The 16,705-nt window shown below is 52.6% G+C and overlaps 4 protein-coding genes across 4 annotated transcripts; 2 read left to right on the top strand and 2 right to left on the bottom strand.

The window, feature by feature from the left end:
• Positions 1–2,290: 2,290 nt before the first annotated feature.
• On the top strand, positions 2,291–5,219 carry NCU02512 (hypothetical protein). The gene has a single exon (XM_960550.3). The coding sequence runs from the start codon at positions 3,084–3,086 to the stop codon at positions 4,902–4,904; it is 1,821 nt and encodes a 606-aa protein (XP_965643.3). The 5' UTR covers positions 2,291–3,083; the 3' UTR covers positions 4,905–5,219.
• A 62-nt stretch (positions 5,220–5,281) lies between these two features.
• NCU02511 (S-adenosylmethionine-dependent methyltransferase superfamily domain-containing protein) lies at positions 5,282–8,522 on the bottom strand. Its single transcript, XM_960549.2, has 6 exons — positions 7,217–8,522; positions 7,110–7,146; positions 6,848–7,036; positions 6,263–6,778; positions 6,042–6,199; positions 5,282–5,974 (listed from the first exon to the last, which is right to left on the bottom strand). The coding sequence occupies exons 1-6, from the start codon at positions 8,106–8,108 to the stop codon at positions 5,451–5,453; spliced, it is 2,316 nt and encodes a 771-aa protein (XP_965642.2). The 5' UTR covers positions 8,109–8,522; the 3' UTR covers positions 5,282–5,450.
• Positions 8,523–8,728: 206 nt separating this feature from the next.
• On the top strand, positions 8,729–15,080 carry NCU02510 (clathrin heavy chain). The gene is made up of 3 exons (XM_960548.2): positions 8,729–9,418; positions 9,509–14,110; positions 14,182–15,080. Exons 1-3 carry the CDS (start codon positions 9,329–9,331, stop codon positions 14,524–14,526), a joined length of 5,037 nt encoding a protein of 1,678 aa, XP_965641.1. The 5' UTR covers positions 8,729–9,328; the 3' UTR covers positions 14,527–15,080.
• Positions 15,048–16,684, bottom strand: NCU02509 (60S ribosomal protein L11). The gene is made up of 3 exons (XM_960547.3): positions 16,582–16,684; positions 16,374–16,518; positions 15,048–16,266 (listed from the first exon to the last, which is right to left on the bottom strand). Exons 1-3 carry the CDS (start codon positions 16,582–16,584, stop codon positions 15,890–15,892), a joined length of 525 nt encoding a protein of 174 aa, XP_965640.2. The 5' UTR covers positions 16,585–16,684; the 3' UTR covers positions 15,048–15,889.
• Between the last annotated feature and the right edge of the window lie 21 nt (positions 16,685–16,705).

Below are 16,705 nucleotides of genomic sequence, written 5' to 3'. Positions count from 1 at the left end.
TTCCGGTTCACTGGGACGCGGACTGGGATGTGAAAATTTTCATACTGCATGGAGAGACGAGAGTTACAGTATTTGGATGAACGGGGGGAGTAAAGGGTCCTTCCTGCTCGGCGTCGAGGCTTGCATTGATCTGTGAGTCGCCGTAATGTCTCGATATCCATTCGAGTCCTTGCCGATCGTAACGACGAACGAACATAGGTATCTACAATCTCGTACTTGGTGACCCTCTCTCCGAGGTCATTGTTGTGTAAAGAACCAGAAACCGCCAGTAGGTAGAGGCATACGAAAAGGCCAAAAGACTTCATCGGATGAGGTGACGCGCGTGCATCGACGGACGATCCCAGGGCATGACTGCGTGGCTTCCTTTCCTCGTTGACAGGACTCAAGTGAAAATGTCGAACGTTCCTGTCTGCCAGGTCTGTCAACTGCAAGTGACCCAACTGGCCCCCATCTGTTATTGCATTGGCTGTGGCCCCCGGGCAAGTGGAGTCGCTAATCAGGGCGACGGGCACTGCCTGCCAGGGCCGCGGATCAAGGGTGAATGCGGGGTTTGGCGCCGTCATTGCGCGGGGGAGTTCAATTCCCTTGTTAGTAGCGAGAGGCGAGGTATCAGGTAGCTGTTCACTACATCTGCCGCAGTACACTACGTACGCAGCAAGTATCTCACTGCGAGTTTCAAGGCATGGAATTCGTGCAAGCTCTCCGAAAAGTTTATCGTCGGAAACCAAACGGCTTTTACGTGCAGTAAGCTACCATCCAGTCAGAAGCGCATGCCACTTCAAGCTCTAGAGATGCACTAGTTTTCCCTATGGGGCCGCTTCCCTCGACCTGCGAGTCTGGGAGGGAGCACGGGGGACCCGTTCTACTCCCACCCTGACCTAATTCAATGCTCTCGAGATGAACCTCGAGGGGGGCAGCTTGCAGAGGAGGCAAGCAATCCATTCGCTCGGCTCTCATGTCAGCCTCTCAGCTTTCCCTTCCAGCTGCTAGCTAGCTAAAGCACGCCAAGGTTCTCAAATGACATGGGCTCTCATCCCTGTTCAGCGCTACCAACACAGCATTGTCGTCCAGGTCCCCTTGTTACGCCATATACAGTGTATGTATGTACCTGGGTTTGTGGCCCGTGCACCTAGCCTTGGGAGGTTGCTCTGGACGTGAAATTTAACCTCACCTCACTCCAGTCATTGACCTCGCACAGCCGAACCGACCAACACTCGAGTTAAACGGTCTCCATTTGCACCCGGACACTGCTCAATGTTCTAGTGTACTGGCACAGGCTTGTGGGTCAGATCGAGTCGCGATATCCGACTGATCTCTGACGAGCTGCGGATTCGAGCAGTAAAGTTACCATGCGCCCAAATATTGAACCCCAACAAGTTGCCAGGGACCAGATGCGCAGACACGAAACCCTGAAGCTTCCGATTTCAGTCCTCTCCGCTGAAACCTTATGTCAACGATAAGTATAAAAACCCGCAATAAGAGCTTTTATGACTTATCTCGAGGATAAGAGGGAGCCACTGGTAGGGAGAGCAGGTGCAGGGATACTAGGCTTTTCCATAATCAACTTAGCATTCATCCTGTCGCCGTTGGAGAGCTCGGTCCTAACATGGGACAAAGTTTTGCTCTATGCAAGTTTGGCTTTCTGAACAAGCCGGGTCTAGCCTGATGCTACACTTAGTTACGTACATCTACGTACAGACGAGCAAGTGGACGGTATGGATTACACTCCCGTCGTCGTTTACCCCCATAACCCAGATCACGAATTTCGCGGTTCTCCCTTATTTTTTTTTCTTCTTCTTCTCCTTTGACCCCTCTTTGCGCCGTTTCCACGCAGTCCCAGAAAACCAACAGGCGAGCCTGGCTCTGCCTAACCGAACGCCTCTTGGGATCTCATCGTCTTGGCACCGTGATGTTCTGATATTAGCTCCCATTCTACTGGAATAAGCAACGATGGCTGCGGGAGTAAACAAGGTGGGAGGTCACAATGGAGAGCGTTCCGTTTGGCTGACTCGAGTCCCAGTGGGCTCAATCAATGGGCAAGGCTTTCTTTTTCGAACACGAACGGGTTTTCAATCTTACTAAGAACAAATGCACGAGATGTTGTGGTGTGCTTGATTCGTCTCTCCCGGTTCCTAGCTGGTATGGCCTTCTGACGGGAATTATGACACTATCACCTCGCTCCTTCCTTTACTTTTTTCTCGTTCTCTTTCTTTGTTTTACAGTGTGAATGGGTAACTTCTTTCCATCTCAAAGTAGTAATGTGGGATGTGATGTTGAGTCGCACTTTCCCTTGGTATATCCCTTGCCGAGTATTTGAACCCTTCCCCCTCCTCTTCACTTGGCCATACTTTCTTCCTCAATTGGGCTAACCCATTCACTTAGTTTGTTTGCAAAAACGGGATACCTTTTGAACCTGATACCCACTGGTAGTTTTCTTTTTCTCCATTGTGGCTCTGAGTCAACCCCTTAGTTATATCACCTCGCCTCCCCTTCCACCCGGCCTGATTTTCCTGCTCGAGATTTCAGCATCATCTGGGGAACACAACAAGTCTAAGACCAACCTGACTTCCTTTCCAGTCTGTCTCAACTGCCAGGCAACACAATTACCTTCCACCTCTAGGAGGACAACAAACAAAACCGCCGCTGCTTTCCTCTTTCTGTGGTGTAATCGAAACACCACACTTCCAAGTCGTTGTACGATCACCGTCATACCAAACCGGAATGACCATCCACACCAAATCCGCAACACCGTACTACCAGGACTCAACCACCAGGCCTCCGTCCTAGTGACATCTCATCCGCGCCTCATTTGCCGTTTACAAAAATCTCAAACCCGCAATATACCCTCCAGTCCCGCACAAAACCCACCCCTCCTTGCAAAGTCTCCATGTCTTTCCGTGGAAAGTTTTATTCACTACTCCAAACCTAGACCCCGAACATCTCAGACCTTCTCTTAGCTAGCTTGAGAGAAGCTAACCCAATACAACCTCTTCCTTGCCGGTGCGCAACTTTGCCTACCCCGGAGCGATCCTCAAATCGACCGCTATCACCTAGCCATATCATCAACCACTACAACCGGTTCAATGTCGATGGGGATGGACCGCCTCGAGAAGAGGCTGGACCGGTTGGAGAGATTTTTCCACAGAAAGAGGAAGCTGTCGCCGCGCAAGTCGGGCGCTATCGAAAGTGGACCTTTCACATCGCTGTCGCACTCGGCTTCAGCTCCAACTATCCAAAAATTTCCAACGCCATCTTTCATCAGACCGACCTCAACTCGCATGCTGGCTAGGGAGGAGGTAACATTGGCGCGCCAAAGTGCCCGACGCACAAAGAGCCTCCCCGAATCTCCAAGCGATCCCTATAGTCCGTCCTTCTCGAACTCCGAGCATGGACTCAGAACAGGATTTACCCCCAGGCGGCGCAATCAGGGCCCTTCAGTACCTCAGCGGTCTTCTTCCCTAGTCAGCAGACAAATGGACGCCTCTCTAGCCGAACTTCTCGAGTTCAGTTTTTCCGGTCGCTCTACAAGGAGTCACGATGAGCTATCTGCTTTATCTATGCGCCGCTCGAGGTCCGGTCACAAGTCACCTTCACGCTCGACTTCCATATCGATTTCTCCGCGAGCGCAGCCAGGCAGGAAACGCCATCCCAGCCTACACATCCACACACATCTGCAGACGCCTTTGTCCTTAGCGCAGCAACATAAATCTTGTGATTCAATGCTTTCCCTGTCACCGACATCTCTCTCGCATGGGCAACTTACTCCGGCTGCCTCTCCAAGACTGATCCCGCTCCCTGCTCCAGAACCCAACGAGCTGCATGAAATTACCTTGTCGCCGTCGAGAAGCCCTCCAAGTCGGACTGCGACACTTGTCTGCAAAAAGCCCGTCTCGGAGTTGAAGACTCCGGTCAGCGGCCTTAGCACAGAAAGATCTGCCCCTTCCATCAGGATCAACACCATTCTCCGGGAACCAAGCTTCAATGACTTCTTGGCCCTTAGCGATGATGATATCGCTGATGATCTTGCCAACGAGCAATCGCTGTCGCAGACAAGTTACATAACGTCTTCGGGGTCATCAAGCTACGATCTGCCGCTGAATCGTTTCGCTTCAATTTCCTCTCCGCACATGGTGAGCGATCACCCCCTGTTGACACTTTCTCCTCCTCTGGCCAGCAAGCCTGCTACTACAGCAGCCTTTGAAGCTGCTCGGATTGCGTCAAAATATCACTTTGACCTTGTGTATGTGGTCAACCTGTGGCCCAGTCGGAATGGCTCTATTCAGTCTACCGGTTTCTCAAAGAGGTCATCCATGTCATCGCTTTCGACCTCCACAACCCTTCTCAACTCTCCTTCGTCCCCTAGCGCATCGTTTTCCGCCATATCGACAGAAGAAAACCTCGGACTGCTGTTTCCGCTACCCTCTGAATATCGACCTATGACTGGTCGTTTGTTGGCCGCGTACGGGCTACATTCTCTCATGAGCCCGTTCCGTATCTCAGCACCGGTCCACCGCAAGATCCTCGAATCTGATCACTGGTTGGAATATCGCAGCGACGATGCGGCTAAGAATGAATTCGCTGAAGGTTATAGCTGTTCGTTCTACACTGGTTGTACTTATCCAGGTCCTTTCAGCGTGCTTGGCGAGAAGGCAGGCAGGCATGGTGGCGTCAAGAACCACGGAATTGTATTTGCGGCATATCGCCTGCCGCAGAATGCCGCTACCATAAGCGGAAGTAGCGTGGAGGAGCTGAAGGAGCTCCGCAAGGATGCCGAAGCGCTGGTGAATCTGGCACTCGATACCTATACGGATCACAAAGAGAAACGGGGAGACGGGACGTGGAGGTGTACCCTGGATGACGATAAGATCGTGCCAGTGGTCAGTCGACAGTTGCTCGTGCGTTAAGACCCGAGAATTTCCTATCACCATTTGTCCTCGAACAGAGAGGGTCACATGTTTTCAAGGTTATCCAACAAACAAAAGAGAATCAAAAATACTGCCTGGTCTTACAATTGAGGTCCTGTGGGGATATCGACAAGGCTGTCGAAACTCCCATCGTTTCTGTTCATCTACGCAACATCATTTTCCCTGGTCGGCAATTTACTAGGGCATGAGGTTAGGAAAACTCAAAAGGCGCAAGGGCGCGGGCATGTATGTATGAATTAATGAAAAGACGATGTGCGATACCCAATCAAAATAATGACAAATACATAGTTAATCTGAAGTGTTCTAGACGTTGCTTTTTCACCTTTTTGTCCTTGGACTTCAAGGTCACAATTATTGCCCAGATGCGCATCATAATGAAGCAAAAGATTCTTCTCGACCCGGATGAACTTTTGTTGTCCACATCTATAGGAACATAAAGGCTCTGTTAGTTGGTTGGTATTCCTAAGCCCCAAGTATATTGAACAATGCAAAAACAGACGGATAAATCATTACAACCCTTCCCTTTTACTTCCTGGCCACCTTCTTCTTCTTGTCGCCAGCCTTCTTCGGCGTGGCGGCACCGGCGGTGGCCTTGGGCTTCTCCTCGACCTTCTTGGTGGGTTTGACCGCCTCCTTCTTAGCCTTGGCATCAACCGTCTTAGTCTGCTCCTCAACAACCCCAAGCTTCTCAATCTTCTCAGTCACCTCAGCAGCCTCCTCCTTAGCACCCTCCTTGGACGACTCCTCAGTCTTCTTCTCCCCCTTCTTACCAACAGGCTTCTTAAGAGCCCTAGGATCCAAACCTCTCCTGCGCATAGCGTTGCGCTTAGCGCGCTCCATGTACTCCTTGTCCTCACCATCATCAAAACCGCCAAAGTCATCCTGGGCTTCGCACTCGGCACCAATGGGCGTCTTGTCGACAACTTCTTGGGCTTCCTGGGAAGCTTGGCCGTCCAGAGGCTTGTTGGACTTGTCGACGCCGTTGGCGCGGACAGCAGTGGCGGGCGTGGGGCCGAGTTTCTGGAACTTGGCGACGAAGAAACCGTCGACTGGAGGGTTGTGTTAGTGATGAAGGAGGGGAGGGAGGGAAAGGGGGTATAAGGAGGCGAAACGTACCGTTGTAAAGATGGGGGTAGTATCTGCGGGTGAGCTTGAGGCTGGGGTGGAATGATTTGCCCATGAAGCTGGTGAAGCCTTCCTTGCCGAAAGCCAAGCCAGTCTCGACGAGCTTGACGTTGGGACGGCGGCTGAGCGCATAGGCAACGACTTGCTCACTGTTTGTAATCTTGGGTTAGCGTCTTCTGAAAGTACAGTTAAGAACGATATGGAAAACGCACTTTTCCTCAACGGCAACGGAACACGTCGAATAGACAACGTAACCACCAGTCTTGCTGGCATGGTCAACCGAGTCGATGGCAGCCAGGAGAAGCTGCTTTTGGAGATGGGGGAGCTGCAGGAAGTCCTTCTCGTCTCTGTTGGTCTTAACAGAGGGATCCTTGGCAATGACACCAGTGCCCGAGCATGGGGCATCGAGCAAGACTCTGTCAAAGCCACCCATGACCCTGGGGAACTCACGCGCATCGTAGTTGCATACGATAACGTTTCTTGCGCCCAGTCTGTGAATGTTGCCGATCAAACCTTTGGCACGCTGCTTGCTGGGATCGTTCGCAAAGATCACACCGGTGTTCTTCATCAACGCCGCCATATGGGTGGTCTTGCCACCGGGGGCAGAGGCCATATCGAGAACACGCTCACCCTCCTGGGGGCAGAGAGCCATCACGGGCAGGAACGAAGACGCGGCCTGGAGGATGTAGTGACCAGCCAGATACTCAGGCGTGGCACCGAGGGGAACGCTTTATGCCCCAGTTGTTAGCCATTTGCATGAATCGCGTCGTTGTAGTCCTGATTTAGAATATACGTACTTCGAGTCAAAGACTTGCAGACCGACCTTGGACCACTTGCCTACAGGCTCGAGTGTGACACCGCGGTTGATGAGTGCTTGGGCAAGATCGCGGCGATGTGTTCGGAGGGTGTTTGTACGGATAACGACGGGGCGGGCACTCTCGTTGGCTTCGAAAAAGGCGAACGCCTCTCTGGGAGGGAACAGGTTGCTACAAACAGTCAGACAGTTTCCCCACTGGTGGTATCGCCGCAGACAGGCATGCGACAGGTTGTAAAACATACAAAAGCTTTTCAGCGAGGTACTCGTTGTAACCGTAGTCTGGCAAAACCTGAAGTTAACATTTGTGCATTTCACGAGAAGTATTGCGCAAGGAACATCGGGTCCTTACAGGCACAGATATCCTTGATGAGTTGGCTGGTGTACTCGGCGCGACTCTTGCCCTCTTCCGCCGAATTCGAAAAGTCGTCCAGGATACGGATGGCGTCTGTTATCCTCGTTCTCAACATCTGGAGATCGGGTGCCAGCAAAGTTTTGGTCTTAGTCTGAAGTTGGTCGTCGTCATCACCGAGGTCATCACCACCAGCGATGTTGGTCTGGAGCGCCTCGTCGCGCAATTCGGCCTCGTTCTCCTCTGCTTCCTTCTCTCTTTGCATATCCAATTTCCTCGAAAGACCCTCGATGTTGGCGGCTGTGAGCTTCTCCTCTCTATCCTCTTCGTCATCCTCATCGTCAGAGAAGACGAATGCCTCCTTCTTGGTAGCACCGTCCTGGTCGGAATCGTAAACCGAGTCGTCGTCAGTGCCGAGGAAATCGTCTCCTAGCTTTTGAACGTCCATCTCATCGCCGTCGATATCAAGGCCCTCCAGGTCGGACGCGCCAAACTCGTCGTCCATCTCCTCGTCATGATCGGGCGAAGGCTGCTTTGCCTTCTTAGGCTTCTTGGACTCCTTGGACCTGTGGGCGGGCTTTGTGCCAGTCTTCTTCACCTCCTTGACCTCTTTCTTGGCGCCCTTGACTGCGACAGTGTTGGAGCCGGATGTCTTGGGCTGCTTCTTGACAATCTTCTGCTTCTTGGATCTTCTAGTGTCGACTTCGGTCGTGGTTTCGTCAAAGGGAATGCCCTTCTTGCGCTTGAGGTTGGCGAAGTGCTCCTCCGAGAGGGGCTCAGGAGGGCCCTGTTTCTGCATGCGACGTCCGACACCCATTTTGATGGTATTGCTGGTCGTCTGGTGGTGATTGGGATGTTGTTGGGGTTGGTTTGAACACTGATAGCCCACCATCGACAGGCGCTTGTGGATATTTCTCCGGGTCGATTTTCTTTTCTGAAAAAGCTTATCGATAGCAATGCCAAGTCTCTTTCCTCAAATCGGGTTCCACCTCACTGCGGTCCCAAAAGGTGAGCCATTGGTCAGTGCCCCACATTAGTCAAGCTGGGCCAAGTTCGGAATCCCTGTAGCAACAGCTGACGCTACCCCTGGAGCTGGGCTGTTCTGGAGTAGGGAACAGCTGCCCCTGGAGCCCGGCATGAACGGCGCCCCCGGAGGCAGGCGGCCTGGAGGTATAAGGTACCTAGAGGTAGGAAATGGAAGGACCGTCTGACGGACCTCGCAGGAGAGGCGATCAATGCGGGCAAAGGAAAGTAGAAGGATGACGGGATGAGGGCGGGCAACCTGGACCGGGCGGACAGCTTGAAGCGAAGGGGGCAGGCAGGCCTCCCGGGCAGGCGCCTGCCGCCTGGTCTAGGCGCACCCGACGCAGGGGGAAGCACTGAATGGAGCCGGCGCCGGTGGGCGGTGGACGCCCCGGCCGCGAGGTCCCGTGTTAACACATCACTCAAAAGCAGGCAGGTAACCTGAGAGGTACTAGAGGTACCTTCCGTCTGCGCTGAACAGTTGCGGCATGTACAAACACACTGGACAGCTGGAGAGGCATCTCACCTCAGCACCTTCCATCTTTCCTGCTGTATCTTTCATCTCTCACGGTACTAACTTCCCGTAACAAACGACGTCTCCTCTTGCTGCTTTGCATCCTTCAACAACCGCGATTCTTCTCTATTCTTTCTGCTGGAGCATTGAAGTGAGGTGACATCGAGGTACCTGCTCGCCTTTACTTTACGTATCTGTAACTGAGCGGCAAATCGCGACTCACCTCTCACCCACAGTTTGGCGGCGGGTTTTACTGCGTACCTGCCTTCTGGACCTTGCGTTAATCCTTCCACCTCCAACCTCCTACCTACCTCTACCTACCTGATTCATCCGTCCTCTTTCCCCCTCCCCATTTCTCGGGAGCTCGGTCATTTTCCCCCCAAAGTACAACCAACCACCACCACCACCGCCTCCTTTCACGTCGCCGCCATTCCATTCAGTCCACGGAGCTTCACGAGCCTCCATTTCCCCAATCTTTCTACTTCCCAGCGGATTCACCTTCCAGCCGCTTTTGATAAGTTGGCTGCTAATCTTCGTCACTCTGCGCGCAGCTTAGCGCAACACCACCGCCCATCATGGCTCAGGCCCTACCCATCAAATTCCAGGAGCTGCTGCAACTCAGCGCCCTCGGCATCAACCAGACTGCCATCACTTTCAATACCTGTGTACGTTGTCCTCACCTTGCTCTGACTCTGCTAGTGACAGTTGTCGCGCCTCCTCTGGCACCCCTGCTGACGTGAACCCCCCGCTCCCAGACTCTAGAATCGGACAACTGGGTGTGTATTCGCGACAAGAAGGACGAGGCAGCGTCCCCTGAAGTCATCATCGTCGATCTCAAGAACGGCAATAATGTTATCCGACGTCCCATCAAGGCCGACAGTGCCATAATGCACTGGACGCGCCAAGTAATTGCCCTCAAGGCCCAGGCGCGCACACTCCAGATTTTCGACCTCGAAAACAAGGCCAAGCTCAAGTCGACAAACATGAGCGAGGATGTCTTGTTCTGGAAGTGGGTTAGCGAGACCACGCTTGGCTTGATCACAGATGGCTCTGTTTACCATTGGGATGTCTTCGACCCGAACCAGCCCGCTCCGGTCAAGGTCTTCGATCGTAATGCTAATCTCCAGGGCAACCAAATAATTAATTATCGGACCAGCGCCGACGGAAAGTGGATGGTTGTTGTCGGTATCTCACAACAGCAGGGCCGCGTTGTTGGCGCCATGCAGCTCTATTCCAAAGACCGCGGTATCAGCCAGGCTATTGAGGGTCATGCCGCTGCTTTTGGCACCCTCCGACTAGAGGGCGCCCCGGAGGACACCAAGGTGTTTACCTTTGCGGTCCGCACCGCCGTCGGCGCGAAGCTCCACATTGTCGAGGTCGACCATCCCGAAACAAACCCCGTCTTCCCCAAGAAGGCCGTGGACGTCTTCTTCCCTCCCGAGGCCAGCAATGACTTCCCCGTCGCCCTCCAGGTTTCGCAAAAGTACGGCATCATCTACCTTATCACCAAGTACGGTTTCATCCACCTCTACGACCTCGAGACTGCCACATGTATCTTCATGAACCGCATCTCAAGCGATACTATCTTCACTGCTTGCGGTGACAAGGATTCGACCGGCGTCATTGGCATCAACCGCAAGGGACAGGTTCTCTTCGTCAGCGCCGATGAGAACACAATCGTTCCTTACGTCCTTGAGGCACACGGCAATGAGCTCGCTATCAAGTTGGCTTCTCGTGCAGGGCTCCCAGGCGCCGATAACCTCTACCAGCAACGCTTCGAGCAACTCTTCAGCAATGGCAACTACCAAGAGGCCGCCAAGGTGGCTGCCAACTCTCCTCGAGGTTTCCTTCGCACTCCTCAGACCATCGAGCGCTTCAAGCGTCTTCCACAGCAGCCTGGACAGATGTCGCATATCTTGCAGTACTTTGGTATGCTTCTAGACAAGGGTTCGCTGAACGAGCATGAGACCATTGAGCTTGCCCAACCCGTTCTCGCTCAGAACCGCAAACAGCTATTGCAGAAGTGGCTCAGCGAGAACAAGCTCGAGTGCTCTGAGAGACTTGGTGACATGGTCCGGCCCCACGACATTAACATGGCGCTTGCCATCTATTTGAAGGCCAACGCTCCTCACAAGGTTGTTGCTGGGTTTGCCGAGACTGGCCAGTTTGAGAAGATTCTGCCCTACTGCGGTCAAGCCAACTACCAGCCTGACTTTATTCAGCTTCTCCACCACATTGTCCGTGTCAATGCTGAGAAGGGTGCCGAGTTTGCCACGACGCTTGCCAATCACGAAGGCGGCCCGCTGGTCGACTTCGAGAAGGTGGTTGACATCTTCCAGTCTCAAGGAATGATCCAGCAAGCAACTGCTTTCCTTCTTGACGCTCTGAAGGATAACAAGCCCGAGCATGCCCACCTTCAGACTCGTCTATTGGAGATGAACCTCGTCAACGCCCCCCAGGTTGCTGACGCCATTCTTGGCAACGACATGTTCTCCCACTTTGACAAGGCGCACATTGCGAACCTCTGCGAGCAAGCAGGTCTTTTGCAGAAGGCCCTGGAGCTCTATGAGGATCCTGCGTCCATCAAGCGGGTTATTGTCAACATCCCTGGAATGCCTAACTACAACCCCGAGTGGTTGATTGAGTATTTCAAGGCGCTGTCTGTTGAGCAATCGCTTGACTGCCTGGACGCCATGATGAAGCACAATATTCGCCAGAATCTCCAGACTGTCGTTCAAGTCGCAACCAAGTATGCGGAGCTCCTCGGCGCGCAGCAATTGATTGATCTCTTTGAGAAGTACAAGACTGCTGAAGGTCTTTACTACTTCCTTGCCAGTGTCGTCAATGTCACCGAGGACCCCGAAGTCGTATTCAAGTACATTGAGGCTGCCACCAAGATGGGACAAATTCGCGAGGTTGAGCGTATCTGCCGCGACAACAGCGTTTACAACCCCGAGAAGGTGAAGAACTTCCTCAAGGAGGCCAAGCTCAGCGAGATGCTTCCTTTGATGGTTGTCTGCGATCGCTTCAACTTTGTTCATGACCTGGTTCTCTACCTGTACCAGCACCAGCAGTTCAAGTCCATTGAGATTTACGTGCAGCAGGTCAACCCGAGCAGGACTCCTGGTGTCATCGGAGGACTGCTCGATGTGGACTGTGATGAAAGCATCATCAGGAATCTCCTAAGCACGGTCAACCCCGCATCTATCCCTATCGATGAGCTGGTGCAGGAGGTTGAGACTCGTAACCGCCTTAAGCTACTCCTGCCCTTCCTGGAGGCTACCCTCGCTGCCGGTAACCAGCAGCAGGCTGTTTACAACGCTCTCGCCAAGATATACATTGACTCCAACAACAACCCAGAGAAGTTCCTCAAGGAGAACGATCAGTATGATACCCTCACTGTTGGAAAGTACTGCGAGAAGCGTGATCCCAACTTGGCCTATATTGCCTATCGCAAGGGCCAGAATGATCTCGAACTCGTGAACATCACCAACGAGAACCAGATGTACAAGGCTCAGGCGAGGTATCTTTTGGAGCGCGCTGATAGGGAACTTTGGATGTTTGTGCTCAGCGAGAACAACGTTCACCGCCGTTCTGTCGTAGACCAAGTCATCTCGACGGCCGTTCCTGAGTCGACTGATCCCGCCAAGGTTTCCGAGGCTGTTACGTGCTTCCTGAACGCCGACTTGCCTGGCGAGCTTATTGAGCTGCTGGAGAAGATTGTCCTGGAGCCGTCGCCTTTCAGCGACAACCAGAACCTGCAGAACTTGCTTATCTTCACTGCCGCCAAGGCTGACAAGGCCCGTGTGATGGACTACATTCACAAGCTCGACAACTTCGCCGCCGACGAGATTGCTAATGTTTGTATTGAGGTTGGCCTGCACGAGGAAGCCTTTGAGGTCTACAAGAAGATTGACAACAAGGAGGCCGCTGTCAATGTTCTTGTTGAGCACGTCGTTAGCATTGACCGTGCTCAAGCATACGCCGAGGAGGTTGATATTCCTCAGGTTTGGAGCAAAGTTGCCAAGGCTCAGCTTGATGGTCTCCGCGTCAGCGATTCCATTGAATCTTACATCAAGGCCGAGGATCCGAAGAACTACGAGGAAGTGATCGAGGTTGCCGTTGCTGCTGGAAAGAACGAAGAGCTCATCAAGTACCTCCGTATGGCCCGCAAGACCCTTCGGGAGCCTGTCATTGACACTGCTCTTGCTTTCTGCTACGCCCGCCTCGATCAACTTCCTGAGCTTGAAGAGTTCCTGCGTGCTACCAATGTTGCCAATGTTGAGGAGTCTGGTGACAAGGCGTACGCCGAGGGCTTCTTTGAGGCGGCCAAAATCTTCTACACCAGCATTTCCAACTGGGCTAAGCTGGCCACTACTCTTGTCCACCTGTCCGACTACCAGGCGGCTGTGGACTGCGCCCGCAAGGCCAACAACATCAAGGTGTGGAAGGAGGTCCACGAGGCCTGCGTCAACAAGAAGGAGTTCCGTCTTGCTCAGATTTGCGGTCTCAACCTTATTGTTGATGCTGAGCAACTCCAGGCTCTTGTCAAGCAGTACGAGACAAACGGCTACTTTGATGAGCTCATCAGCTTGCTCGAGCAGGGTCTTGGATTGGAGCGCGCCCACATGGGAATGTTCACCGAGTTGGGTATTGCGCTGTCTAAATACCACCCCGAGCGCCTTATGGAGCACCTCAAACTCTTTTGGAGCAGAATGAACCTCCCCAAGATGATCCGTGCTTGCGAGGAAGCCAACTTGTGGCCTGAGCTGGTCTTCTGCTACTACCACTACGATGAGTTTGACAATGCTGCTCTCGCCGTTATGGAGCGCCCTGAGAACTCTTGGGAGCACCAGCAGTTCAAGGAGATCACCGTCAAGGTGGCCAACCTTGAAATCTACTACAAGGCCATCAATTTCTACCTGGAGCAACATCCCTCGTTGCTCACCGATCTTCTCCAGGTTTTGACCCCGCGCATCGATGTCAACCGTGTTGTCCGCATGTTCCAGAAGTCCGATAACCTGCCCCTGATCAAGCCTTTCCTCCTTAGCGTCCAATCTCAGAACAAGCGGACCGTTAACGACGCCATCAATGATCTTCTCATTGAGGAGGAGGACTACAAGACTCTGCGCGACTCTGTGAACAACTACGACAACTACGACGCCGTGGACCTTGCCGGTCGTCTGGAGAAGCACGACCTTGTCTTCTTCCGCCAAATTGCTGCCAGCATCTACCGCAAGAACAAGCGCTGGGAGAAGTCCATCAACCTTTCCAAGCAGGATAAGCTCTGGAAGGATGCTATTGAGACGGCCGCCATCTCCGGCAAGACGGAAGTTGTCGAGGAGCTTCTGCGCTACGTAAGTTATTTTTCTTGTCTTCAAGCTCATCAAGTCACGTTGGCTTCCTTTACTGACATTTGTCTCTGTAGTTCGTTGACATTGGCAACCGCGAATGCTACGTTGGTATGCTTTATGCCTGCTATGACCTCATCAGGCCCGACCTTGTCCTGGAGCTTTCTTGGCGCAATGGTCTCAATGATTTTACCATGCCTTATATGATCAACATGCTCTGCCAGCAGACCAAGGAGCTCGCTTCTCTGAAGGCCGACAACGAGGCTCGCAAGGCTAAGGAGCAGGAGAAGGAGAAGGTCGAGGACAACACGCCCATTCTTGGCAACCGGCTTATGATCACTGCCGGCCCCGGCCAGGCATCCCCAGCTCCTTACGGACAAACCAACGGTTTTGTGCCGCAGCCTACCGGTTTTGGCTTCTAGAGGGCTACCCTGGTAGTTTCTCCATGCATCCATGATCCTGGACGGATCGCATCCGGTTTCTTCATGTTACACAGTGAAGACCATCAGGATTCTGGAGTTTCAGGTACCCCTTAACTGGATCCTGTTGATGCTGTTCCGCTTGGCTGTCTCATGGTGGACGACAATCTTGCTGATATGCCACGATTTCAATGACCTGGAGAATAAAACAACCCATACAGATGAGAGATGTAAATGGCTTTTTGCGAATGTCTGTGGGATGAAAAAGGGAAACGAAAGGGAAAGACGGATGGCAGGGTTTATTGCTTTTCATGTTGGCCAGATCATTAGAGGCTCATGGTCTGTTATAAATTTCATGTATGATATCTTATTTCATAATCAGAGCTCTTCGACTTGATTGACTTCTGATTACTACGTGTCATGGTCCAAACGTGCCACTTTACATGGTTCGTATCAGGTACCCTCTGTTACTTGACTTCAGGGAGAGATTCCAACGTGCTCCGGAGTTTTACAAAGCTAGAAAACATGCCCCTTTACCTAGCATCACGCAGCAGCTGTGCTTGGTGTAGTAACCATACGGAGATAGTATTGGAGACAACCCCCATCACTGGCATTATCGTCCACAAGACTCCCCTACGGTCGGAGCAGCATTACAAATGCCAAGCGGTTGCAACAATGATGTGGTATCCGTACATACTCCATCCCAATGGTAATGATCATGCAGTCCTTGGTGCTTAGGTGGCCCGTCTGCTTCGTTCTTTGAGCAATGATAGCCAGCGACGGTTGATAACCATCATGTAGAGCCAGCCGTTAGTACCTTCAACCAAGGGCAATTAGAAATTTCCAAATAACTCGATGGCGCCAAAGGACATGCCGTATCTATGCCACAGAGTCTGCACATGTCAAATATATATATATATATCGTGAGCAAAACAGCCATAGCCGAAAAGTGATGAAGCGCCACGCGCCGATGATGGGTGGCTGGCTGTTCAAGTTGTCACTGGGATAGAACTGATCTACTCGAGAGGCCAAAGGACGAGATATCCTTGTTTCACATAGGTTCATGAAGGTAGGGTAAGCCGGCATGATGCCGGTCGGTCTCTGAGGCCGCAGCTCGACTGTAGATTCAGATCAAGCTAAATTGACGAAGTCGCCAATAAGAGGTATCATGGTGCATCTACAAATCCTGGATTTGGTGTTTTTTTTCCCCCGAAACCAATACCAGAATAACGCCCACCCGGAGAAAGCCCAGAAACTGCCGCCGAGCCCCAAACTCCCTCTGGTCCTCAAGAAGCGGTAACTTCAGATCCTCCACCATGTCGCCAAACTATAACACCCGATCCTTTTCAGGAAGTAATGGGGCAATTTAGCGGACGATGGCATCGAAGCGAGACTTGAACCACTTGACGGTGTCGTCGCGGGTGATGCGGTGGGTGGCACCGACTCTGCTCTTGGCGCGGCGGCGGCGGGAGACACGCTCACCGGGGCGGGTCATGCAGCAGTAGAAGTCCATGCCGTAGATACCGATACCGGGGTCGTACTTGATGCCGAGATCGATGTGCTCGGAGATACCGAAGCCGAAGTTGCCGGTCTCGGAGAAGTTGCGCTTGCGAAGCTCGTACTCCTTGACCTTGAGGCCACGCTCGAGAATCTCCTCAGCCTTGGGGCCACGGACGGTGACGTGGACGGAGATCTTTTCGTTACGGCGGATACCGAAGGTACGGACGGTGTAACGGGCCTTGCCTGGTTGATGGGGGAAGACGTGTTAGGGCCATCATTTCTGCGTGTAGATTTCGATTTCTCCGTTTCTAGAATAGTCGTCACGTCGGCAAGAAGAGGTCAAAACTTACTGTAGACGGGGGTTTGACCGGACAGCTGCTCAAGCACCTTGGCGGCACGGGTAAGTCTGTCACCAGACTCGCCAACGCAGATGTTGAGGACGAGCTTCTGGATGCGGAGCTCCCGCATGGGGTTCTGGGCCTTCTGTTCGGTAGACTTTTACATGATGACCGTCAGTAAGTGATTCGAGATACCACGGAATTGATAGCTATCGCGTACCATGGTGCCGGTTTTGTGTCGAAATCCGCCGTAAAGGAAACTTGACCGTCGCGATGCTCGGGAGATTTCCGTGGCGGTTGACGATTTTTGTTCAGTAATTTTGAGATTGTGGGCACCAGGGATG

Source organism: Neurospora crassa, linkage group I (genome assembly GCF_000182925.2).
Source record: "Neurospora crassa OR74A linkage group I, whole genome shotgun sequence".
NCBI lineage: Eukaryota > Fungi > Ascomycota > Sordariomycetes > Sordariales > Sordariaceae > Neurospora > Neurospora crassa.
Note: the sequence above shows the minus strand (reverse complement) of the source record. Positions and strands in the feature narration are given on the sequence as shown.